Source organism: Leiobunum rupestre, chromosome 10 (assembly GCF_980474605.1).
Source record: "Leiobunum rupestre chromosome 10, qqLeiRupe1.1.hap1, whole genome shotgun sequence".
NCBI lineage: Eukaryota > Metazoa > Arthropoda > Arachnida > Opiliones > Sclerosomatidae > Leiobunum > Leiobunum rupestre.
In genome coordinates this window covers 53506255-53533770 of record NC_143393.1, presented here as the reverse complement: position 1 = coordinate 53533770, position 27516 = coordinate 53506255, and the positions used below count along the sequence as shown (strand labels likewise).

Here is a 27516-nt window from a genome sequence, read left to right as displayed (position 1 = left end):
AATCCCAGGCGTCCGGGAGGCAGAGTTTGTGGAAGGCCCTGTGAGGACGACTACCAATCCCCAACGGGTGGTCGGGATACTTCCGCCACGGGTGTCCCCACCCATGTCCCCACGTATCCCCCCGTTGGCGTGGCCGTTACACATATCGCACCCTGATTAATCAGTTATTGTGTGTGTGCTGGTGTCTAAGGCCTCGGGTCGACACCGATGTGTGTGTATCTCAATAATAAAAAAAAATAAATCCGCTCTCCGTTAAATCTTGGGTTGTAATGGCTTCTACGGGTATATCTTCTTGCAAAAATGTCTTGGGAACGCCAGCAGCATTTAGTCGACACATCGTTCTCGATTTTGTTAATTCTACTTTGAATGCAAAATACCGGAAAATTGAACAACTTTGCGACGGTAAGTGGTTCATGATTTAGCAAAACTAATATGTATTCATTGACTGGTGGGAACTCAAATTACCATTCCAGACCCTACCAACGGTTTAGCATACCCTTTAATACTAAAACCATGGATGAAGGAATATGACTGGAACACACGGGTACAGTCATAAGGATGAGCATCTCAATAGGAAATTTGGCAGACTAAATTACGCTAGCGCCATCTGCGGGCGCTCGTACTGCAAAAATAAATTAAATTTATATTTTTATTTCCGGGGGGGGGGGGGGGACCCCGGTAGACAAACTTTCAAAATGGAGGGTGTTAGCAAATCGTCGAAGTGGAATTCACAAAATTGCGCGGCCGAAAGTTGTGTAAATTCGAGAGCTAATAATCCAGATTTATCTTTTTTTCGTTTCCCTAAGAATTCTTTAAGGTAATTACTACTCTTTACGTTGTTAAAACATTTGTTACGCCTATTATCCAACTACTACTTTTTAAGCCTTGTCACGTCACTTTATTATTATTAAGATGTTCCCAATGGATTGAGAATTCAGGGAGGATGGATTTATTTGGACGAGAGGCGGAGTTATTTAAAGCTGGGGTTGTTCTGTGTGCTAATCACTTTGAAGCACACTCTTTTTATGATATCTCCAAGAGGTTAGATATGCAATTATTCTTTATAATCTCTCTTTTACTGAATTTAATGTCTTTAAAGAAACCACCTGGTAAAAAATGCATTTCCAACAATATTTCTAAAACAACCTGAAATTGTACTGTTTGAAGAAGTACCACAAAGTGAATTAGAACCATCAAATCTAAGTATCAAAGATGTAGAAAACTTAAATGTAGTAATGGACACCAGCCAAAATTTAACATGTGACAGTAATATAGAGGATATCCCTAGTATTAGCGGTGATAATACTCAAGTTTACGAAAGAAAACTATGTAAGGCTAAACTTTTACTTAAAACGCAATATAACAGGAACCAAAAACTAACCAAGAAAGTGAACAAACTTGAAAGAGCACTTACCGAGTGTAATCCAATTGAGACCCATTTTTCAAATTTACCTGAAAGGGGCAAACTGTTTCTGAATATGCAATTAAGACTAAATAATAAGGCTGCTAAAGGGAGAAGATTTACAAATGACGAAAAACAAATGTGCCTAGCCTTACATTTCCAGGGACCAAAGGTTTACAGGCAGTTAAGAAAAATGTTCCATTTACCCGCGCCACGAACACTCAACTCTTGGCTTGAAAATGTGCCTTGCCATACTGGGTTTCAAATAGAAATAATTGAATTATTGAAGTTAAGAGCCCAAACTATGTCTGAAGAAGAGAAACTGACAGTAGTTACTGTGGATGAAATGTCATTAAAAGATGGTCTTCAATACGATAGGAAAACTGATACTGTTGATGGCTTTGAGGACTATGATAAATCAAGAACTTCAGAGTATGCGAACCATGCTGTAGTATTTATGATATCAGGGCTTACTCATTACTGGAAACAACCTTTATCATATTACTTTGTTAAAAACTCAATGAAACAAAATATGCTTCATGATATTTTGATCGAAACAGTCGAAACTTTAATTGACATTGGATTAACAGTAAAAGTGGTAATATCTGATCAGGGGTCAAACAACCAAGCAGTATTTAGAAGATTGAACATCAATGAAAAAACCCCTTATGCCATAATAAAAACACTTAAGATATTCTTTATGCCAGATCCTCCACATCTTCTTAAATCACTACGTAACATGCTTTTAAAATATGATTTTGAAGTAAATGGGGAAATAGAACTTTTTCATGGACTTGATTCTGCTGAAACGTTTCGTATGGCTCCCAAATTAACGGAAAAAGATCTTAATCCGAACAATTTCCAGAAAATGTCTGTTAAACGAGTTTGTCACGCATTTAGCCATTCCGTTGGGATGGGTATTTATATGTACACATTGACAAAGAAGATGAAACCAGAGTGCTTGGCTACAGCCAATTTTGTGAAAGAAATTGACAGACTTTTTGATTTATTCAACTCCAGCAATTTGAAAGCAGATAAACCTTCGAGGAAACCACTAGTTAAAGACTCTCCAAACTTCGCTTTTTTGAATGAGAAACAAGAATGGTTCGATAAGATCAAAGTTTTGGATTGCAAAAGACAACCACCATGTATAAAGGGTTGGAAAATAGCAATATCATGTTTGTTGGAGCTAAGCACAGATCTTCTTGAAACTCACAAACTAAAATACATTATGACATCAAATCTTAACCAAGATGTTCTTGAAATTTTTTTCTCCAAAGCAAGGTCTTTGACTGGCAGTAATGAAAACCCAACATGTCAGCAATTCCGGTTTACTTTCCGTAAGCTTATGTGTTCGTCACTATTTTGTAAATCTGACACGTCCAACTGCCAAGATGTAGATGAAGAATATATATTCAAGTTAACGGAACTCATGGGTACTTGTGCTAAAACCACTTTGGTAGAAGATCAGGAAACCCATTTTTGTGATGAGCTAAGTGGACTTGATCTACCTAACTCAGTTGAATACCTTCCACTGTGTCACAAAAATGTGTTGACTAATTTGGCTGGGTACATAGGCAAAAAAATTATTCAGATTCATCCAGATTGTGAAGACTGTAAAAAAGCCATGTTAAAAGAAACCACTAAAATTGAAAGTGACAATGAGATATTAATTATTTTAAGGTCATATGTCAATGATACAGAGAAAGAGTGTGGAAATCTGAAAATGCCAACTACGCAATTTGCCGATGCTATTATGAAATTTGACAGATATTTTGATCAACTGTTTTGTCACACCATGCACAAAACTAATGTGATGGCCAAACTGGATTATAAAATGAAAGAAATTCAACTGCCAAATATAATGTGTGAAGACATCAAAACCAAAGTCCGTCAGTTATTTATTAAGTTTAAGATCCATCGTACACTTGTTGTTTATAATGAAGAAAATGCGGAAATGAAAGCTGCTATGAGAAAAAAAGACACTAAAAGTGACAACAATGAAAGGAAGAATAGAAAACTGGCTAAAGTTCTACACCTATAACTGTAAGTTAAATAATAAAAGTATTACCATAAGTAACATAATAACTTTAAGTATGACACTTTGTGTTAATGCTAATTTTTGGAGGAAACCTTTCCTTGACCCTGACCCTTTCATCCAGCTCCGACAGGGATTTGCAATCTAACTGAGTAGTTAATTATTTCCACTTGGTAGTATTATATTTCAGCTTCGCCCTATTTTAGACACTAGGGGACTTTGTGCTGAACCAAACCTTGATTGCACAATAACTCAATCAGTTTCATAATAAGTTGTGCAAATTGTCATATTAATTGTTTTAATATTACTTATGGTATGACGCAAATAGGAAATGTCACACTTACTAAAACAGTCTTATGATTTTAAATAGGTTTTGTTCAATTGTGGATTAACTAATCCATCTTACAGCAGTACTAAAAATAAAAGTCACTATTTTTCAAGGACCCTAATAATGAAAGTCACTATTTTTCAAGAACCCTAATAATAAAAGTCACTATTTTACTTGGATTTATCTCATCTCTTAAGATGTTGTTGGAGTTATTGTTTTCAATTTCTATATCTATTAGCGCTAGGGACCACAGATTTAATAGAAATGGAGAATCAATGAAAAATTTGAAATACTGTGAACCACAATTTGTAGCCTACCTATATAAATTTCCTAGTGCAAACTACCGTTAACCACGCTTAGAAAACTTTAATAGTGAATCAGCCTAATGGTATTTTTGGTTTATATGAAATTGGTTTCACATTTAATGTTTTGAGAACGCATAACAATTAACCACTAATTAAGCATCTCTACCAGATCAAATATTTGAAAAGTCAAATAATTTGGTCAAATAGTATTTGGTTAAAAATATTTGATCAAATACCATATAGTATTTAATGTCTTATACTAGATCAAATATCAATAAATTTGGTTTTCAAATAATGCCTAATAATTTGACAATTTGGTTCTCAAATAGTGTTAAATAATATGGATATTTGGTTTGCAAATTAATGAATTGTTAAAATTAAGGAAAACACTAGTAAAGTTTTATTTGATTTGGAACTATTTGACCAAATACCAAATTATTTGATATTATCAAATATTTTTATAGCTATTTTCAAATCAAATATTTGACAAATCGTTTTAAGCACTATTTGATTTGGCAAACCGATTATTTGATTTGGTATTTGGTCCCAATAATTTGGTAGTACTAAATATTTTTTAATCATTACAATTATACCATAGTAAATAATAAGTTTAATATTTTTTCTTAATACATGTATATCAATAATATTGTAATCTGTACTAGCTTATCAAAATAGCTTTGGAGGTGGAAGATTTGGTTTGAGCGTGAATCTATCATCCATTCATGATTCTTTATTTTAAAACTTCAGTTTTCCTATTAAAAAATATTTTAGCTCTTTAGTTAAATTCAAATTCAATTTTTTTTTATTTACCTATGATATTAGAACCATGGGGGTACAAGAGACAAGTCTTCTTGCGACTTATAGGTCAATTCCAAAATTCAGGAGAAGGGAATTCACTTATGTCTTAAAACCGCAAAGGCAATTTCCCTTAGACTTTCCTATGATTAAGACAACAGTATAATGTAGGGGAAGTGACTGTTCACTTTATAAGGGGACTGGAATTTTCATTCACTGAATTTCAGAATTGACCTATGAATTGAATATGTTTATGTGCTTGTTAATTCTACTAGAAAATATAACATAATGGTACCACTAGTGAATATTTTTGGTTTCTATTATATAGCTGGCCTTCAATAGTTTATTTTCATATACTCAAGTATTATCACCACTATGGATTCCTTCTATATGGTTCTCAGTTGATAAATTACATCCAGGGTTTCTGTAATTATGATATAAATTTCATGGTTTAGAGTAGCTTAGTAGTAAAGTTCACCCCCAGGTTGTTTCTTTAAAGACATTAAAGAATAATTGCATATCTAACCTCTTGGAGATATCATAAAAAGAGTGTGCTTCAAAGTGATTAGCACACAGAACAACCCCAGCTTTAAATAACTCCGCCTCTCGTCCAAATAAATCCATCCTCCCTGAATTCTCAATCCATTGGGAACATCTTAATAATAATAAAGTGACGTGACAAGGCTTAAAAAGTAGTAGTTGGATAATAGGCGTAACAAATGTTTTAACAACGTAAAGAGTAGTAATTACCTTAAAGAATTCTTAGGGAAACGAAAAAAAGATAAATCTGGATTATTAGCTCTCGAATTTACACAACTTTCGGCCGCGCAATTTTGTGAATTCCACTTCGACGATTTGCTAACACCCTCCATTTTGAAAGTTTGTCTCCCGGGTCCTCCCCCCCGGAAATAAAAATATAAATTTAATTTATTTTTGCAGTACAAGCGCCCGCGCGCAGGTGGCGCTAGCGTAATTTAGTCTGCCAAATTTCCTATTGAGATGCTCATCCTTATGACTGTACCCCGTGTTCCAGTCATATTCCTTCATCCATGCTAAAACACAATACTTTTATGGGCTGTTTGAAAGCTTCATACCGCTTAATGGTATTGTTTGTTACTTAAGGCTTCTTAAGCTTTAAAGGTTGTGGTGACTGCCATGTTATTTATGTTATATTCAAATATCGCAAAGTCAAGTAAGAAAACCATAGTGCCGGTTTGTGTAATTGTGTAGTCTTTTTCTGAAATTCCTCGTCTTTCGTATCACGGTTATAAATAAGCTACCTCAAACCAATGAGGTAGAACAAATAGAGATTCAAACGGTACAATTATAGTATATGGTATCCGTCGCCATTTTCTTTTTTATTCAATTGTTTTTAAACAATCAATGGACAAACCAATTTTATTTAAAATAAACCCCCGCTTTTCAAGAAACATTGCACCGTAGGTTAGGTTAGGTTAGGTTGATGTACGCGCGCCCTAGGCGCGTAAGCACTGTTGTATACGAGGGGTCCGAAACTCAGTTAATAACTAAAACTTTTCGTCGGCCAATAAAAATGAGGTGCATTACTCCGGCTATCGTCAAGTCCAAAATGGCTCTTAATATTCTACCTATATTGGATAGAATAACGTAATTTATGATTTTGAAAATATACCAGAAATTCTCAATGTTTCTCGAAAAGCGGGGGTTAATTTGTAAAAAAAAATTGTATTGTCCATTGATTGTTTAAAAAAAAATTAATTAACAAACAAAATGGCGACGGATACCTTATACTATAATTCTACCATCCAAACAAATCTGGGATTCGCGGGACACGTTTTATTTAAGTAGGAGAATTAGGCTTAAGTTTCCACTTCCTTTTTCTATAAGCAGGCACTTTTTCGAAATATATTAAAATTAGGTTTCCAATAACACAATAGATGGCGCCAACACTGTTTGATTAAGTTCATTTACTAGGACTAACTCTACAACTCAAGAAATATGGTCCCGCGAAACGGTAGGTCGTGGAAGGTGGATTTGGATCTCTATTTATTCTGCCTCATTGCCTCAAACATAGAGCTTGTTATGCGTAAAACCCCATTTTTGGCTCGACACCGCCCACCCATCCTCCCTTACGTACGTAACAAACTGTTCTGACCCCCCCCCCCTTAATTATTATAACAACATAATTTTTTATTTTTTAATAAATTTTTATTATTGGCTAGGTATCGCTTATTGCAGAATCATGGATCAGATTTTTCCTGGTAGGTATTTTAAGCCCACTGAAACAAAATTCTATTTTAATTTCAGATCATTTAAAAAGAAATATCCATTTAAATTCATTCACGGTACTTTTGCTCTCAAACGACCTTAATTTTTTAAGGAATATTAACGAAGTAGTAATTACGCGTGTAACGTCAGGTTCCGTATCGATGAAGTTTTGGACGCCAAGAGAGAAGAACAATATCTGCATAATTTGAAAATTCTTCAGCTGGCTTTCAATAGAGTAAAATGTGACCAAGTAAGTACGAGATTTCCTATAACCCCTGTTGTTTAGGGAGCTCATTAGAAGGTTTTTTTTAAGTGTCGCGTTACTTGGTTAGTGAAAAATCTTAATTTTTTTATTCATTTGATAAAATAATTGTATTATCTCGAGCGACCCACTTTGACTTCTTAAATTTAGAATTCACGCGTTTTTTTCATCTCGGCCTATTAGCTTCTAAATTATTTCAGTGTGTGTTTAAGATATGCGTAATGTAATATCAGGAGTCATGACTAGGAGTCGAGGGGCTGATCACACCGCGTAATCGGTGTACAGAGCCGTACCTTTGACTGTACTAATGGGATTTCGCGTAATCTCTGAAGTCCCCGCCTTTGGCAGTGCTAATCTAAGCGTAATCCGGTGTACAGACTTTCTAAGAGTAGTTAGCCCAGTGAAACCTTTCATAGTCTTTGGTTAGCCCCTCGCTAGAAGTTCACAGCCGGGCGCTTTTCCCAACGCGTGCTGTTAACGCAAAACGTGTCTTTCCCTTCTCTAACTTTTACCCCCCAGACCGTGGTATCTCTAGTTTCGGAGACTGACCCGAGATGAAATATTTTAGTGACGCTCTCTAGCCAGGATTGTGGGAACTACTGCTAAAGAAAAAACCAGTTCTGACTGGGTTGTAGAGCCGCCTCAGCATGAGCCCGCGAGAAGGTTTTTACACACAATCCTAAGGATTTGTGTGTATACATAAATGAGAGAATGGGGCCGGAATTTACAGGGCGCCATATTGAAGTTTTAAGCGACTTCCAATTTTAGAAAGTTGTCTGGCAAACCTGACATCCGGTCAAATTGAAGATGGCGACGCACGGGTCCACGAACGTTAGCTGCATTTCTAATGGCAAAGGCTTAAATGTTTTAAATGAAATATCACCATCTAAAGATAATAGGTTAATTTTTCCTATTTCGTTAGAAAATATACCCAAAATTAGCCATGAAAATATTTTAGAATATTACCAAAAAAACTCTAAAGCTAAAAGGCAGTTTGAACGTAGTTACAAGTTCACTTTAGAAAACTACATAAACAGTGGAACTATCCAAACCTCATTCAACAGGTGTGTATTTCTTTTATAGAACTCAGTTTATTGTTTGTCTTTAAATTTAATGGTGTTTTATTATTTTAAGTGGCACGAGAGTTGTATATGTCAAAGGAAAGTGTTTCCGAAGCCAGCGGAAAACACTAGAGCCATATACTCCCTTGGTTGCCATTACAACAACGCAGCCAATTAGAATAACTGATGGACACTGTGAGTGCAAAGCAGGGAAAAAAGGGACATGTAATCATGTTATAGCGTTGTTAAGGCTTTTATGTCTTTTAAAAGAAAACAACTATAACTATGCACCACCAACTCTTGCATGTACCGAGTTGCCGCAGAAATGAAACCGCCCGAGAGGGAAAAGTGTAAAACCACTGAAACTGCATGATATTAACTGGGGAGCTCCGAAAGAAAACGGCTCTACTCCTAATGTAACAAGTAGGCTATACGAAGCTCGTAGGTATGGAGAACGCACCGAGTCGGAGTTAAATGAAGCTGTGAAAAAGCTCCAAGCTGATTTACGCTCAACTGGAGAAGGGTCGTTTGCTGACATTTTAGAGCAAAATTATACGAATATAGAATGGGGGAAAACACAGTTTGGTCGAGCTCCTAACTCTTCCAGTCTAAATTTGCAAATTCCATTAGTAGAATATGGATTTTCTTTTAAGTTCTCAGTAGATGTTAATCCTAATTTATATGAAAGAAAGGTCAATTTTAACATTCCTAGTCGGACAAATAGTTCAGATTGGGATCTGTTAAGCTGTTACCTGCCACTACCAGAAGAGCAATACAAAATATTAAAGGTAATATTTTAATTTTGTGAAAAAGTTAAAATGTTATACATACTTTCTATTATTTTAGATAAATCAAGTAAATGGAGTTCAGGCTGCCTCCATTGAAAGGGACACAAGAAGCCAAAGTGCATGTCACTTGTGGAAAAAGGAAAGACTTACTAGGTTAAGCGCGTCCAAATTTGGATTAGTGTATAAGCGTGTGCAGGCATGGACGGAGAAAAGTGTTGCTAATATAGTGGAAAGTAAGAACTTAAGTAAAATAGCGAGTGTGAAATATGGACTGACTAATGAACCCATAGCAGTGGATAAATATATAAGTTGTATGAAAAACATTGGACATGATGTAGAAGTGACCTCTTGTGGGTTTATTATTAACCCAAGCTTTCCACATCTTGGAGCGTCGCCAGATAGAATTGTTTACGATCCTTCCGAAACTCCAAGTGTGGGTATAATAGAAGTAAAATGTGCATACTCTTTTAAAGATGGAACTGTAGAGCAAGCTCTTGTTGATAAAGATTTTTACATGGAAGAAATTGATGGAAAACCAAGTCTTAAAAAAACCCATATGCATTACAGTCAAGTGCTCGGACAGTTGGCTGCGGCAAATATGCAGTGGTGCGATTTTGTGGTATATCTGCCAAATGGCCTAATAGTAGAAAGAATTCGTTTTAACAAATTAGCGTGGAATGAATTTAGATTTAAATTAGATAGGTTTTATTTTGAACAAATGCTTCCTTATATCGCAAAAAAAATTAGCTTTTAATAAAAAAATATTTCATACTGGAAAATAATTATTGAATAGTCCTAAACTACTTCAGGTACAATAATAATTATTATACATCTGGCAGCACTGAATCAGAAATCACACTCTTCTAAGCTACTATAACTAATGTCATTTTCAACCTCCGATACAATTTCATCAAAAGAACCTGACGAATCTTCATATTTTACAGATATTTCGAGCGGAGCTACTACTTCTTCTAAATCATTTTCAGGCGACAAATGGCTACAATTATTGCTATTACTTTTTACTAAGGGTCCCTGAAAATTGGTTAAAATTGCGCATACAGTCCATATTTCATTAATTACCGGAGACAATGTATGCGGTATGGCCCGGTCAAAAATATGGTAACCTTTAATTCTTTTTATCCTCCTCTCAACATGAATCCTTAATGATGCTATTTTTTGCGTCTCTTCAAGTTCATTTTCATCGAGTTGATCTTTATTGCGAAGAAATGCGGGAATATTAAGATTTATGCCTTTTTCTTTTAACATGTCCTGTATGGTGAAACCTGAAAATAATTATGCAATATATTTCATTTGCTGTGGATAAAATTTAGTGAAGCTCAGCTTCACAAGGGGTAGCCGGAACATGTTCCGTTCCCCGTTTGTAATTTTATTATACCTTTATCTGCCATAATGACATCTGATGGGTCGAATTGTAATTTAAGCAGCCCACTTCTCGCTGTAAGTTCCCTATCCGAAATACAACCAGTGTATAGTGCTGAGACAAAAGTTACTAAACCATCTGGACTTATTCCGATCAATCCTTTGAAAGTAGTTGTAGATATATAGTTTGAGTAGGTCCCTGATTGTAAATACAAAGATTTTGACGTTTCACACTTGATTTCCGTCGCATCGAGGATCAATCTAGTATCTGGATAATACATTTTAAAATCTTCCGGCATATTGCGCTGAATAACTTCTTTAGTAGGCCAAATACTTAGTTGGCCCAGCTGTAGGTACATAACTTATCCATGTTATGGTTATCCTTGATACGGTGTTGGCAGAAATACCAAAACGGTGAGAAAGGTCTCTGGTAAACAAACCGAGTCTTAGTCTCATTAAAACTAAAAATAACTGATTTTCAGGGGATAATTTCCGGGGTCTCCCGAGACCACTATCAGTGGGTTGGTTTCTCTTTTTAGCATACCATAGTGTAATGTTATCCCCATTTTCACCAGGATTCAGAAATGTAAACATGCTTTCAAAACGACCGTAGTTTGGCAAACCGGTATAAAAATTAATATCTTGGTCACTATTTTTTATGGACTTGATGCTTAAAACTTTACTATTTAGTTCTTCAGAGAGCTGTTGGTTTCTCGCCTGCTCCTTTTTAAAGGTTTCTAGAATGGTACTTATCTCTTCTTGCTTTAATCTTAATTGTTCTTCGAGGTAATTATTTTTAATTATAAGAGTTTCTAATTTCTCTTCGAGAGATTGACATTTAGAGCAGTTTGTAGTTTCTGTACCGGAATTAAAGTGTCTTTTCCCAGGAAACCTAGTTACTAACTTCAATGTTGTAATTGGTGTTGATGTTATTTTATAGCTTTTATCACCATTTAAATTGTCGTTGCTAGTTGTATTTAAACCTAAATCAAGTGGATCTTCATTATCAATAATAATGTCACTTGTTTCATTGGAAACATTTGTGGCTGGAATAGTAGAGATGTTTGCGGGGAAATCTGATTCCCAAGATTCAAAACTGGTACCTAGATTAGATATATGAGGCTGAAAACTACGGTTTGAGGATTGATCACATTTAGAAGGCTCTGAACTAGATGACAAACTAACAGAACTATCCCAATCAAAAACTGTTGGAATAGCCTTCGGTTTCAAACGTGGTCTTTCACTGTCTAATGATATAAAATCAGAGGTTTTAAAATGCCTCGAACAAACTTTTGTAGATTTAGTTATTTTACAATATTTCAAATCGCGGTGAATATTTATCAGCCACTTCGCTCTTATGTTCTCTTCTCTGGGTAAACTATGAAACGTGACCTGAAACATTACCAAGGGTTAAGTCAAAATATGAATTTTTATAATGCAAATTTATATTATTTTTACCAAAAGACTTACTTTTTGACCATTATCATCAAAACTGGATTTCTGTTGACAACGCGCCACAAAACACGCTCTTGACATTTTCTTTAAAAGATTTAATGAATATGGTAAACAACAGACCGAAATAAAAATGCGAAAATGTTTCTTAGGTTAGGTTGCCGCCAAAATAAACCAAAGACCAAGAAATACACTACGGATTGGTAAATTATGTATACCGGAAATACCAGCCGGAAGCACGTTCAAACTTTAATACGGCTCCGATACTTCATGCCCCCCCTAAACCTCACACACAATCCTAAGGACTTGTGTGTATTAGTCTCACGTACAGTGTAGCCGTTGCCGCCGATGGCGCCGTGTCACGCATACCTCTTCAACGGTTATAACTAGAAGAGTCAATGATATCTCGTTCAAAAGTACATATATTACCATTGATAGCCTTTCATAAAGTTTTCAAATCGGAGCCCAAGAAGTTGGGAATTTGCCCAATTTACTATTTTCGGAGATTTCCTTTATGTGGTAGATATTTTGTTTAAAATTAAGTCCGATAACGTTAAAAAAAAATATTATTGGATAGGTTAGGATTCAGCGGACCTTCAACTTCGGTCATATCAGTAAATATTAAATTGAAGTATAGTTTTCAGGGTAATTTACGGGACCCCAGTTTTCGTGGTTTTATATTTCCGCCTAAAAATCTACATATTTAAGTCCGATTTTCATGAAAGTTATATTTTTGAATAGCTGTGGTTTACATATAACCTAGAATTGTAAAAACGTTCCTTAAATTTAATTCGAAGTAAGGTTTTTTGGGCAGCGTATACGGACCGCCGCAATTTCCAACATTGTAAATCCGCGTGTTTATAGAGGTCTACGCGCCCGTTTCCCTCTGGGGTTTTTCAAGGCCGTTCAGAGTGGGCCGCGCTTTCAACGTATGACCAGAAGTAACAATTAAGTATGACACTGATCTACCTAGTCTTCGGCGTATGACCAGAAATAATAAGTGTGACACTCAACGTAACAAATAAGTGTGATCCGAAGTAACAAATAAGTGTGATCCGAAGTAACAAATAAGTGTGATCCGAAGTAACAAATAAGTGTGATCCGAAGTAACAAATAAGTGTGATCCGAAGTAACAAATAAGTGTGATAAGAAGTAACAAATAAGTATGAAACTAATCGAACTAGTCTTAGTCATATAACCAGAAGAAATAAGTGTGACACTCAACGGCTGACTAGTAGTAACAAATAAGTGTTATCAGAAGTAAAAAATAAGAGTTACACTGATCGAAGGTATCTTCGATGCTTTCGAAGTATGACTAGAAGTAACAAATAATTGTAAATTTGTATATATGTGTGACCGTGGATATATTTTGGTTGTGATAACGGCGCTGCAGGTTGCTGTGAATAGCTCAAACAAACTTACCACATTAGGAGGATTGTGTGTATTCTGACCGTCGTACGTCTTGTTTTTCTTCCATAGGGCACAATGTTGATAGTATAGTATAGAAAACGCCAGAGAGAAAATTCGAGGGGTGGGTAGAAAGCGGGAATTATTGGGAAAAACGGTTTTTTGTGTTCACGACGCCGGGGTCCATTCACCGCGGCAACCGCTGTCAACTCCTAGTCATGTCTCCTGCTAATATTAATTGGTAGACATTTTACATAAAATTTTCAGTTTCCTAATTTTTCGTCTACTGATAATATATAGTTAAACGCTGAAAACAAATTATTTATATTGAGCCTAGGCTTAAATATACCTTATAAATAATTTTTATTAGGTAATCGTGTTTTATAATGTATGAGTTCATTTACAAAACGTTCTTATAGCCAGTGCCTTCGGACAAACTTGCACCGGCCCGCTTTCAAGACAATTGGGAATTTGCTCAGTGGTTTAAGCAATTTGTTGACGCCAACGGCGGGGACGACCAACTGAAAGTGTTATCAGAGGAAGCGAGAAGCGTGTCCTTGGAGCATAACATTCATAAGCTGGAACCAACCAGGCATGCTTGATCTCTGGGCTCGGGAATTAACCGTCTCACAATAAGCAAGGCCTCGCCTTTAAACAACTCCGGCAATAGCTCGTTTTCCTCAGTGGGTTCTAGCTCCTCCTTAAGCACAGCCACACGCACGACGACAAGAACCCATAGGAACCCCATTGGAATAGCCCTCAGTTCTAAAACTGGTATTTATCGTTCAAATATTCAATCTTTTAATGCTTTTTGGAAAAGAACAGTAACAGTAACAGTGGCGTTTCAAGAGGTAGCCAACGCGGGCTTTAGCATGCTTTTCATTTTATATTGGTGCCCACAAATCAAGATTAAGTTACCCCTGTAGGGCGCAACGCAAAGTCATCTACATCCTGCAAAAGTGGCATAAGCGTAACGAGCCCTTTCATTATACATTTTTTAACCAAAGACTTAAATCCTGACGCGGCTACTGTAATAATAATTATTATACAAAAACCAGTTCTACGAACTGAAAAAACAGTGTTTATTCTTGTAAGTGTTACGGCTAAGAAGGGACGGACGTAAAAATTAATTTGGAATTCATATTTTTACGAAACATTATAACAAAAAAATGTACGCAAAGTTTATCCAGAATAAACTCTATAAACGTTAAGAGATTATATACAAAATTAAAGAGTGGAAAAATAATTATGATGTGCGATTTGAAAATCGCTCTTGTCTACGTCACTCCGAAGTCGAAGTTGACCAAAAGAATGGTCTAAAACTAGAAAAGTTTTATTTTTCATAATTTTCGAAGTCTCCGTGACAATTTTCATTCTCACATTGTGAGAAATTCAGAAAATACTGGTTTTGTATAATGTATGTCCCTTTTTCAGAAGGAGAAAAAAGATTAAATGGAACGAAATAATATTTATTTAGATGAAACCAACCAAATTGGTTTCATATGAAAACACTGTTTAGAACAGCGAAGAGTTAACAAACTATTTAATTTATAGTCAAATTTATAGATGATTCATAAATAATACAAAATCTAGTTGCAAATTGAGTTTGTGCAATAAAATAATTAGCGATTTGACCTGTATGTAATTGTTATTTTGTTATTTCTGGCAATTTCGTTCTCAATTCATCGTTAAGACTTGGATCATTTTCTATACTTTTTGATTATTGATGAGTGATGACAGCGATGAGGCCAGTGTAATGGTTAAGGACGCGCATATGAAACTAACGGGCGTGAGTTCGAATCTCGTTCCGCAGATGTCTTTTTATAAAAAAATGTCATTTTAATTTTACCTTCAGTTCGAACATTTTCTCTGCTTTTTATATCAAATAATTTACGTAACTTAAATACCTCGAATTCATTATCTTGTCCTTTTAATTTATTGGGCTCCCAACGCCATCTCGTTACTGCAATTCCAAAATTCTTAGTAATTTTTTTGTATTTGTTCTCTCCGCTGTGCCCCGGCGCCTTTCCCGTCTCGTATTCCCTCTCTCCCTTCTCTGAGAATGGACCGTCTCCGTTTCCCCACTTTACCCCGTTGCCGCTCCCCAAGTAGCCGGTACCGCGAAACGGGAATTTGCTAAGAGCGTCGTCAAAAAATCGAATTTCTTTAAACTAATGATTAAGCACTTAATAAAACCCCAATTAAATCTAACCATATTAATGGCATAGGTTTCCGACGTCAGGAATCCAGTGGTGGTTTTAGACTTCGCCTAGGACAAATAGTTTTAGAGATATAAAAATAACAAGCAATTCGTGTTAGAAAACGATCTCAATCGAAATTTCGGGGCTTACGATTTCAGCCAAAGAATATATATACGCTGCGCTTACTAGACAGGCGTCTCCATACAAAAAAACTGTTAACACTTTCGAAACACGAGAGAAGCCTTTGACCAGCCGCTAGAGGCGCCACTAGTAGCACTGCAGAAGCGCGGGAAAAAGTTGCGAAACGTATATATAGTCTTTGATTTTAGCATAGACCAAATCCAAGCGATCCGGAACAGATTGCGTTGTAGAACGGGGGGCTTGTAGAAGGTATGAGTCGAGGGTAAGAATAAACAGTAAACCTATCGGTTTACTTTAAAAATAATATAATAATAATAATCAGCTAGGCTAATACCCAAGGCACTACGTTAGGCTCAAGTCATCGACCGAATTTTAATTGACCCTACTTAAAGTGAATAAGGTAATTTCGAAAGTTTTGAAACCAACGTTAACTAAATAAGAATGGTTCAAGACAGTATTTACTGCTTAAGTGCTTTTTCATAATATGAGAACAAAGAATAATAAAATAAAATTGTTCTCAGTTGAAAATCATACACTTAAGAAATTGAAAGGAATTGAACGCCTTCTCTGATTGTGGTCATTATAATTTCGCGTAAGCATTGACCGAAAGATTTAGGTTTCATTTTATTCTCCTTCTCAAACAGATCTAAATATGAGTAATCAGATTTGTTCCTTTTAAAACCCTAGTCGACCGTTTAAAATATCTACCGTGAAAGCTGTTCTATTGTTACAGTAGTCGTATATATAATTTTCAAGTAAAACCGGTACATATATTAAAAGGCAAAATAAGTTTAAACCAAATAATTTCGCAAAACAAAGTTTTTAAAAATTAATTAATAAAATACTATTTATTTTTATTTTTAATTGCGCAATTACCACGTTTTTTAACTTAAACGCAAATAGCCTGCCTTATTTAAAGTTTAACAGAACATATTTATTTGGTTTTACAAACTAATAGGTAATTATATCCATATAATCATTTTAACCGGTTATGTTACGTATTTTGTTCCCTATTAGTGAAGAGTTTGTTACGGTTTCGAAGCAGCTGGTAGTCTCATTTTAAATTCTTATTCTTTAAGTAACATAATTTTTCATGCTTATATATTCGGTAACTAATATTTTCCAATATTCGCGCTTTGTGTTTAAATATCGAAAAGCGTTTCTTTTGTTTGTCTACAATATAGATATTTTTTTTTTCAAAACAAGAATGATAAACAGGTATTGAATGTAATACCTGTAGTGCAAATGCAAACTTTCCTAATTTGTTTACAACTTGCCAAAATATAATACCAGGCTGTGCCATTGACATATTTGCAGTAGTAGAGACATGGTACTACGGGAACACCTCAGATTTTTACCCCAACTATACTTTTGCTGGCCAGGGTCGTACGACTAGAGGTGGAGGGGTTGGTTTTTATGTTAAAAAAGGAATAAATTTTGACATTATAGATGAAGCTTGTTTTACAAAAGAACTATATGAAGCCTACACAATACGAATTGAAAATACGTACCTATGTCTGATTTACAGAACTGGTAATAATATAGCGGGATTTTTAGAAGAATTTGAAAATTTAATTGAAAAACTGGGTCATCCCACCTCTCCTAAAATAATAACGGGTGACTTCAACATCAATGTTGGTGACACAAACTATGGAAGTGCGGGGAAAAAACTACTGGATATTACGTCTAGCTTTGGACTTCTCCAAACTGTTTTGACTCCCACTAGGATTACTGATAAAACAGCAACGACTATTGATTTATGTTTCACAAATTGTGATGCATCTGCCCAAGTACTAGATAACGTAGATATAACTGATCACTTTCCACTTTATATCAAATGGGAAACGAATAACTCTCCCGCTAAAAAAAAAACATTATTCGAAACCTATCACAGGGTAATATTGAAAAATTCACCAGACAATTATCTGGAGTTTCCTGGCAAAAAATCTATAAATCGAACAATGTAAACATAGCATTTAATGATTTTTTTGACACTTTCATAAACTTATATACTAAATCGTTTCCTATGATAGAGGTCCACGATAGTGATTCTCATAATTGGATCACAAAGGAAATTTTAGACTTAATTAAAGAAAAAAATAAACTTAGAACTAAAGCCTCTAGATATCCTACTGATATAAATAAACAATATTATAAACAAAAACGGAACATCTGTAACAACGCAATAAAAAATGCTAGAACCAAATACTATCGAGAACTCCTAGGTTCTCAATCCAATGCTAGATCCACGTGGAAAATCATCAATAAACTACTAGGGAAAAAACCAACCAAGTCTAACACTTCTTTAAATTTTAGTTTAAACCCAGATATATTCAATAACTTCTTTAACTCAGCCCCGATTGCGCCCCAAGTAAATATAGACAGTAACCTAGATAACATCAAACGAACTTTAAATTCAATGGTACTCTTTGACGTCACTGAAAATGATCTAACTAATGTCATAAAAACACTAAAAAATAATTCAGCGCCAGGATATGACGGTATTTCTGCCAAAATTATTAAAAAAACAATGAACCTAATCACTAAACCATTGCTATATCTTGTTAATCTTTCTCTCACAAATGGCGTATATCCCGATGCCCTCAAAAAGGGCATTATTATTCCAGTTTTTAAGAAGGGTGACAAACTTTCCCCCAACAGCTATAGACCGATATGCTTACTATCAATATTCGCTAAAATTTTCGACAAACTGTTTTTCTTAAGGCTCAAAAAATATATTGATAAATTTAATCCTCTTTCGGATAAACAGTTCGGTTTTCGAAATAATTCAAGCGTTGATTCGGCTCTCTCAAATGTATATAAAAATATCCTGAACTGGCTAGACACTCATAATTACGCGATCGGGGTATTCCTTGATTTAAAAAAGGCCTTTGATTTTGTGAACCATCAACGACTTCTGGCGAAATTGGCAATAATGGGAATTAGAGGTAGAGCCTATGATTGGCTAAAGTCTTATTTAAAAAATAGAACCTGTCAAACAAAATTAAATGGATTGATCTCCTCTAATAAATTAACTACACAAGGCGTACCCCAAGGTTCAATTCTATCCCCCCTTCTGTTTAATATATATATAAATGATATAACGTCGACTGATCTATCCAAATCCATTACGCTTTACGCGGATGATACCCTGGTATTACTCGGGGGTCCGAATCTCAACGAAATAGCCTATAAAATAAATCAGCAACTAGACAAAATTAAAACTTGGTTAATGAATAATTTCCTAAAACTAAACGAAGATAAATCTGTCTATATTATATTTTTAAATAAAAACAAACACAGGGATAACGAATACGAGATTAAAATAGGAGATAATTTGTTAAAAGAAGTTAACTCATATAAATACTTAGGTCTTTGGTTCGACCCCCGACTCTCATGGAATACGCACACTGATAGCGTAGCAAAAAAACTTTCCTTCAATATATACCTAATGAATCGTAACCGAGCTATTTTGACCAAGAAATATCTATTACAATTGTACTATAGTCTTGTATACCCTCATATTTATTTTTGCTTTTTTATTTGGGGAAACACATCAGATATGAATCTAAATCACTTATTTAAGCTTCAAAAGCGGAGTATCCGAATTATCGAAAATAAAAATAGCCGCGATCATACTTCTCCACTATTCAAATCATTAAACCTTCTTACAGTATACCAAATTTTTAATTACTGTTGTTTAATTTTTATGTATAAATCACTAGTAATAAACATGTATAACCCTTTTAAATTCAGTGCTCTATCGAAATATTTCACGCGAAATAATTACATCTTAGAAGTTCCCTTTGCCAATACCAAATTAAAACAAAACTCAATCTTCTGTAAATCAACCGTTTTATTTAACACCCTTAATATACCCACATCACAAGGTTTGCCGTTCTTTAAAAAAAATGTCCGAACTTATTTGTCCAGTTTGTAGATTTATTTTATTTTTTTGAATGTAAATAGTTATTTTTCCCCCTTTTTCTGTGAAAACCATGTATGAAAGCTGTAACTTTGTATAAAAACGCCTTAGCGTGGCCTAAAAGTTGTCTCACAACTTGGCCATATAACAATGTAGTCTCCACTAGTTTCCAATAAACCAATTATTATTATTATTATTATTATTATTAATTTTTTTTAAGATAACAAGTTTTCTCTTTCAAATAATGTTCTTTATTAATGGATAAATATAAGCTTTCATTTAATTCTGCCTCTGTTTCATCTGCAGCAACGAGAGAAGCGTCTAAAGTTAAAAAGCAAATCGAAGAACTCCGCAAAGAAGTAAGACATCCCATCCTTTTTAATTTTTTTCTGGCCAAACAATAATTTAAGAAAGAAATATGAAACCACGAGAAAATGTTTGACTACCAGCATATTGTTTGAATTTAATTACGCAGACCACAATTTATTTGGGTAGACCATATTTAGAAGTGGATTTCATTATCGTTTTTGTAAAAAATGTGGTTAGAAAATTTATACAGGGTGCTGGATTTTGCTCTGAAATAGCAATTTGCTCAAAAACTTTAAGTAGAGTTTTTAAATTTTCACGGTATACGTATAACGTAGAGAACATTCTAATTTATAATTTTCAGATTCGAAAAATCTTATTATGTTTTTTGAAAATGTCGTTGTGACCGGTAAGTGATAGACAAAAACTTTCAATGCGAAAGTTATAAGCATGCTAAATAAAGTTGGTTGGAAAAGACAGATTTGTCAAGAAAAATAACGATTTGGTCACTAAAAGAAAACATTGTAAGCATAAATGTATCAAAGATTGATCTTTTTATGGAACACCAACAAATTACAGATGGATTTTTGTTTTAGACCAACTATATTCTAGCACGGTTTTGGTCGGCGTTCAGTTTTAGTATTTAAAGCGACAACTTTAAAATCATTCTCCCTGGTTACTGGAATCTAATTAAGCTGCCTCTTTATTCTCGCGATCAGCGTGTATTATTGTTTCGTTGTTTTTAAGGCGAAGCAAATTGGAACGCCACAAGAGTAAGTCAGCTATTTGATATTTGCAATCCAAACAGAAAACCAAATCGTTACACCGTTCTCGGAGCTGTTCGAGATTACAACCACCAACTCCCGCATCCGTGCAGTAGGTTGTCCAAACATCGAAATAAGAAACATTGTCCGGGGTTTCTTCGTTGCTTACCTTCGAGTCCTAAACGCAGTATCTGGAGCGCAAGTTATGATCTGGGTTTCAAAAGGGATTACGTCTGGACAACCATGCGAAACCAAAACTTGAAAATCCATTTAGGAGTTACTCTTCATCAAGCACTTAACGATGTTCCGTATCGCCTTTTGTAACTGGATGGGCATCTTGTGTGAAGAAAACCTGGTTTTTCTAAGACTAGGGAGTCCTCTGAATATTCGTTTTCCAGTGATGTCCCCTTTCAACCACCAGAATAACAACATGTGGGATGATGTTAGTAGAGAGTAACTAAATATGAACGCTTTTTTCCAAGATGGCCGCCAAGATGGCCGACAAAACAACCCCCCCACCCCCAAAATATTTTCAAAAACAAAAATTTTTGTCCTTGGAAAAAGTCAACAAAATATTTTAATTTAAATCTCAAATTTCACCTTGAAGATGATCCTTGACCTCGACGCCTGACACCTGTCCACAACCACTAAGCCTCGGTCTATACTCCCAACAAGTTTGGTCACGATCGGACAAGGTCGAACCGAGATATCGGCGGTAATATGTAACCCCACCAAATACTTCCACTTATTTACTTTTGATATCGTTTTTTCGTTTTGTTCGTTTTTTCACCATTTAAAATGCTAATTAGTTATTTGCGAGATGGGGAAACGAATTCGCGACCTTCGCTTTATACCCTTGGCGGTTTTGGCCCCACCCAAAATATTTTAAATAATTAAACTAATATAAATGAATTTTTCATTTTTCGCAAATATTTTATTATTTTAAAAACAATGTTAGTTTAAGTAATCAAAAAACACAATTAGTTATTATAATTTTTAATAACTAATATTTTCAATATATTTTTTTAAACACTTAACAAAATATGAAACACTACAAATAAAACTAAAATCTAACAAATTAAATTAATAAATAATAAAGAATTAAAGAAGGATATATAAATAATTTGAAGGCTAAAAAATATAAAAACACAATGTTAAAAATATTTTAAGTGTATAATAAAAAATAATTATAATTACATCAATTCGTAGAAGGTATTTTTCCTCTTCGGTACAAAACGAGATGTCGGGTTGGAAATTCGGGCTAGAATTTATAAATATAAATAAATTAATCTATTAAAAATGAATATATCTAAAAAATATTTACCACAAGAATTCTTTTTGTTGCTCTACCATCTCACGAATAAAACACTGGTTTTGGTCTTAATCGCTTCGGAAGTATACAGTTCGAGAATGTGTGAATTAAAACAGATCGATCGGTATGTTGTACAGTGCCAACATGTTGAATTTGATCTAACACACGAAGTTCAGACTTTAAATTCTTGTGATTCCACCACGAAATTTGACGAGTATTACAAAGAATAAACATTCTTACTACTCGAAGAGAAAAATTTTAAAGATCGCGGCAAAGAAAGTACAGGCTTTAGATGTAATTCACCAGACATCTTGATTCTAGATTTCTTTTGGTAAAATCCTTTACATTGAGATTTTATAGTTTAAGCCTGACATATATTTTTAAAATTTAAAAATATTGTCTTTGGGAATAATTATTAATTTTTAATACAACTAAGGTTAACTAATTATCCTTATCCTTCTTAAACAAGTTTTTATAAATTAATAAAAACAATTATATTCAATTTTTAAAAAACAACCTAGTACAAAATGTACTTATACAATTTTCAGTTAATATACTAATCAATTACCAAAAAAAAACATAAAACATTAAAGTTTAACCGATAATAGTATAAAAAAGTACATAGAGTACATGAAAAAAATCAGAAAGAATAATAAATAATCAATGGTTTGTTTGATATAGGCGATAGATTGTATACCAGATGAACTTTGTTGAAATCGGTTTTAAACAAGAAATTTTCAAGAAATGTTTTAAATAATCATTATAATAATAATAATAATAATAATAAATATAAAAAAACTAATATTAATAAAAAAGCAAAAAGATATTTATATCAGACAATTAATTTAACCAAAAAATTTGATACCTATCAAAAAAGATAAGAATATCATTTCTTGAAAACTTATTGGATAAAAAAGATGAAAACAAAGAATGTTTGCTATAGAAAAGAAATGTTAATAATCTCAGGTAGACTTTTAAGATTGCGGTTAGGCTCAAGGGTATATAGCGCAAGAGATGAAAAACAAAAAAGATAGCGCAAGAGATGAAAAAACAAAAAAGATAAGAATAATAAATAATCAATGGTTTGTTTGATATAGGCGATAGATTGTATCCCAGATAAAAAAGATGAAAACAAAGGATTTTTAATATAGAGAAAAAATAACTTTACACCAATCCCATCATTAAATTAATAAAGCTAGTTAAAAAAGAAAAAGTAGATTATGAAATATTAAAAACAACCTCCACCGCCTGAATTAAATTAATAAAGCTAGTTGATTTGGAAAACATATTTAAAAAACACTTAAACTTTTTAAAATAAAAACATTTAAAATAAAAAATATAAAACATTTTAAAAATTAAAATCTTTCACCAAAATAAACAAATTAAAAAAATAAAAACACAAAAAAGTCTTTAAATAAAAAATTAAAATTTTATAAGGTTTGAGTCCTATTTCAAAAAATAAATAGTTTTAGTTTTTTAAAAAAATGAATAAATTATTGTAAATACCTTGAGTCGCAGTTGGAAAAGTTGCCGACGATCGTTTAAATTTTGATTCGGTCGAGATAATTTGCAACTAAAAATAAAAATATTTATTTTAATTATTGTAATTATTTTTTTAAAATTAGTATTCCTTACTCTAAAGTTGTAACTATTTTAACTTCTTGTCGATCCAAATCATTAATAAAAAATAGAACGATCATGCCTAATTCCAAACGGATGGTATATCTCGTTAGGCGAAAGTCAGTTGTAATTAATAATTGTTTTTTTTCGAAAAAAGGAAACTTGTTGTAATTGAAAGAGTAACAAAAGGTCACGTTGAAGGCTCCTACGATTTTTGTGTTGATGGAACCATGGGATCTTATTTAAATTTTTATATAGGCGCATATGTTTTCCAATTAGGCGTAAAATTTCGTAAGAAAACCAGCCTTCAAGAGAGGATTGAGTGTGGAACAATAAGCCGTCAAACTCAAAAGCCTCGTGGGGACAGACAAAATTAACAGAATGAACGTCAAATAGACAAGAATTGTTATTGATTCTTCTAGAAAAAACCAAAGCGAAAACAGCTGGCGATAATTTGAAATAATTTTTTATAAAGGGACAGGCAAAAACAATTTTTTTAAAGGGTTCTATTAATGCTTTACACTCAAGAAAGACAGTTCTCATACAGTAATTTTCAACTCTAATTGAAATATCGTTAATTTTAAAAAGGTTATAATTCCTAACTTTACGTAAAGCTAAATATTTTAGTGAAAAAGGGTTAATAGCGAGAGGATGAGAAATCTTACCAGAAACAGTCAAAACTTCGCGAGAGCCCATGGTTTATAAAAGGAATACGTTGAAAATCACGCTTTTATAAGAAAAAATTTCAGAATATTTAATTTTTACATCCTGATTTTAACCTGTTTTAAAATCAAGTCAAAAGACAATTTTTTATCAAATACACCCTGCAGAAATATAATTTTATCCCTTCGTTTAAATTTTATACCTCGCAGAAATATATTTCTTCCCATAGAATTTTAAAACATCTAACCCTGTAATTACCAAAATTCTTACATCTATAATCGATTTTTAAAGCAAAAAAATATTAAAACTCTTAGGGCGTTGTCTTTTTTGTCACGAAATTAAATATAAAGTCCTTCAAAAAAAAATAATTAATAATTTTATATTTTTATACATGTCTACATATTTAAATTGTTATTCACAAACAATTTTAAATACCGTTTACATACTGATAAATTATAACTAGGTTCTATCCTTGTAGTATTAATCACTTTAATATTCAAGGTTTTATATTTTGAAAAAAATTAATGAAAAATACATTTGGTATAAAAGGGCAAAATTTTACTATTGAATCATAACAGGTTAAAATTGCTTCCACAAGTAATAGTCAAATCTCCGCGAGTCAGGTAGTTTCAGTTTTTGATAGGCCCGAAGAGGAGATGTTATTAGAGACGGACGAATCAGATGGGGACTATATTCAAGAGGTTCGTCGCATGTCAAACATCGAAGAAGTTGGAATCGAACAATCAGTGAAAGTCAAGAAAGGTGGAGTGTCTTACGAAACTAAAACTCCGAGAAAAAAAGCGAGCGACAAGGGGGTATATCTAGATATCCAGATATATTCATATAAAAACATCAAACATCTTCCCCAAGATGAGATATGGAAGGGTGATTATAAAAGGGTGAAATTCTTAGCTAACACCCTATCCATGGATGTTATTCGAATCATAAACTCAACAAACAGGCTGAAAAAATTAATTGAGCAGACGGAAGGAAAAATTGTTGTTCCACCCACGAAGGCAAGTTAAACTCATTAATTAATTATTCGTAATAGTAATTAGAATAACATTTTAGACCTGGAAACGAAATTAGAACATGGATGACTCCAGTGATTACGATTCGGACTCTCAATTAGACTTTTCATCTTTAAACAGTTTTAATTATAAAAAGTTTTATAAAATTAAAAAATTAAGCCCTAGAAATTCAAAAAAGTGGAAATGTAAACAATTGGATATTGACCTAGAACTAATACACTTAAACGAAATCCCCACACATTTATTTTTTACAGTATTTGAAAAGATTTTGTCCAAAATTATCAAATACGTAAGACAACAAGCACCCGGTTTCGATTTCCTCAGATTTGCAATTCAATCGGAAAATTTAGAACATCCAATTAACATTAAATTTATTAAAATTGATCAGTTAACTGTTTCTCGAATATTTAACCATATAGCTCGCGTTGCTCAATCGAAAAAAGATTTCTTACTAGATGGAGAAATTAAATTTAGTATAATTCTTTTGAAATCCCCACAGAAAATGGGAAAAAAATTTTTAGCTCTAAAAAATAGAGATATTATCGATCTTGATGCTTTTTTGAAAACTAAAGCCAATTTTTACTATATCAACAACATCGATAATTTATGCGTGGCGAGAGGCCTCATAGTCGGAATAAAACTTTGTGAAATTGCCGAGTACAAAAAGAAAAAACTTCCATTAACAAGTGTTCTTAAAGAATATCGAACCTTAACATACTTTCGTAGTAAATTACAAACTGAAGCCGCTAAGAAATTACACGATGATGTAGGAATTGCTCAAGGAGGTGTAGAAATTGGTGATATAGCCAAATTTCAATCATATTTAGCCCCAAAGTATCAGATAATAATATTTAACGCCACGGAAAATTTTCAAATTTATTTCAAGGGTTTTCCCCCTGCCGAAAATAAAATTATACTTGTAAAAATTGGCACGCACGTTCATTTAGCTAAAAATCTACATTCCATTTGGGGCGGTGTAGCTTCATGCTTAGCCTGTGAAATTTTTTTTTATTCTACAGCTCGTAGAAACAAACACCACTGTTTTTCTGCTTCAAATATAAAATGTAAAAGGTGTTTAGGTCGAGAATTTCACGAAATTTTAGAAATTCCTTTAATTCGTTGTAAACTTTGTAATAGATATTTAAAACAAGGGGAATGTTATAGTTTTCACCTGAAAAATGAAACTTGCAAGCTTTTCCACAGATGCGAAAAATGCTATGTTCAATTTGAAACTTCAAAAACTCACAAATGTGAAACAGCTTGCGAGTTTTGTAAAATCGATCATCCTCCAAACCAACATTATGTTAAACAGTCGACATTTAAAAAAGAACCACGATCCTATGTATATTTCGATATTGAAACTATAATCGAGAATAATATACATGAACCCGTTCTGCTAGTGGCCCAAAGTGAAATTTTAAATCAGCCTGTGGAAACCACGGTTTTTGAAGGACAATATTGTGTAAATAACTTCCTCAATTTTTTGTTTCAACATGAAACTATTTTATTTACGGATGGGAAACGGAAGAGAAAAACAATTAGGCCGAAATTTACCAACCTCATCGTAATGGCCCATAATCTAAGATCTTTCGACGGAATGTTTATTATTTCTAAATTAATTAATCATGTCATTCCCGAGGTTATTTACGATGGAGCCAAGATACTTACTATTTATATTAAAGGGGTAGACATTCGTTTTGTAGATTCTTTGAACTATGTTAGTGCTCCTTTTAGACATTTTCCTAAAATGTTTTCTTTGCCTCAATCTAAAGGATATTTTCCCTATATTTTTTGGACGAAAGACACTTTGAACTATTCAGGTAAAATTCCGGACGAAAAATACTTTGAACCCCATAAAATGAAAGAATTTGAATACCGAGAATTTAAAAATTGGTATTCACACAAACAGCTCGAACCGGTCTATTGTATTAAATCAGAATCCAGAGCTTATTGTCTTTTAGATTGTAATTTATTACGCTTAGCTATGCAGAAATTTCGCATCTTATATAAAGAACTAATTGAAATTGATATCAGTAATTATGGGGGTATTTCTCTTTCTGGGGCACTTAATAATGTATTTATCGACAA

General features: G+C 33.5%; 1 protein-coding gene across 1 annotated transcript; it reads left to right on the top strand.

The window, feature by feature from the left end:
• The first annotated feature begins 245 nt into the window (after positions 1 to 245).
• Positions 246 to 14216, top strand: LOC149926195 (microtubule-associated protein RP/EB family member 1-like). The gene is made up of 4 exons (XM_090161069.1): positions 246 to 402; positions 7070 to 7108; positions 7266 to 7365; positions 13885 to 14216. Exons 1-3 carry the CDS (start codon positions 270 to 272, stop codon positions 7322 to 7324), a joined length of 231 nt encoding a protein of 76 aa, XP_090017195.1. The 5' UTR covers positions 246 to 269; the 3' UTR covers positions 7325 to 7365; positions 13885 to 14216.
• The last annotated feature ends 13300 nt before the right edge of the window (positions 14217 to 27516 follow it).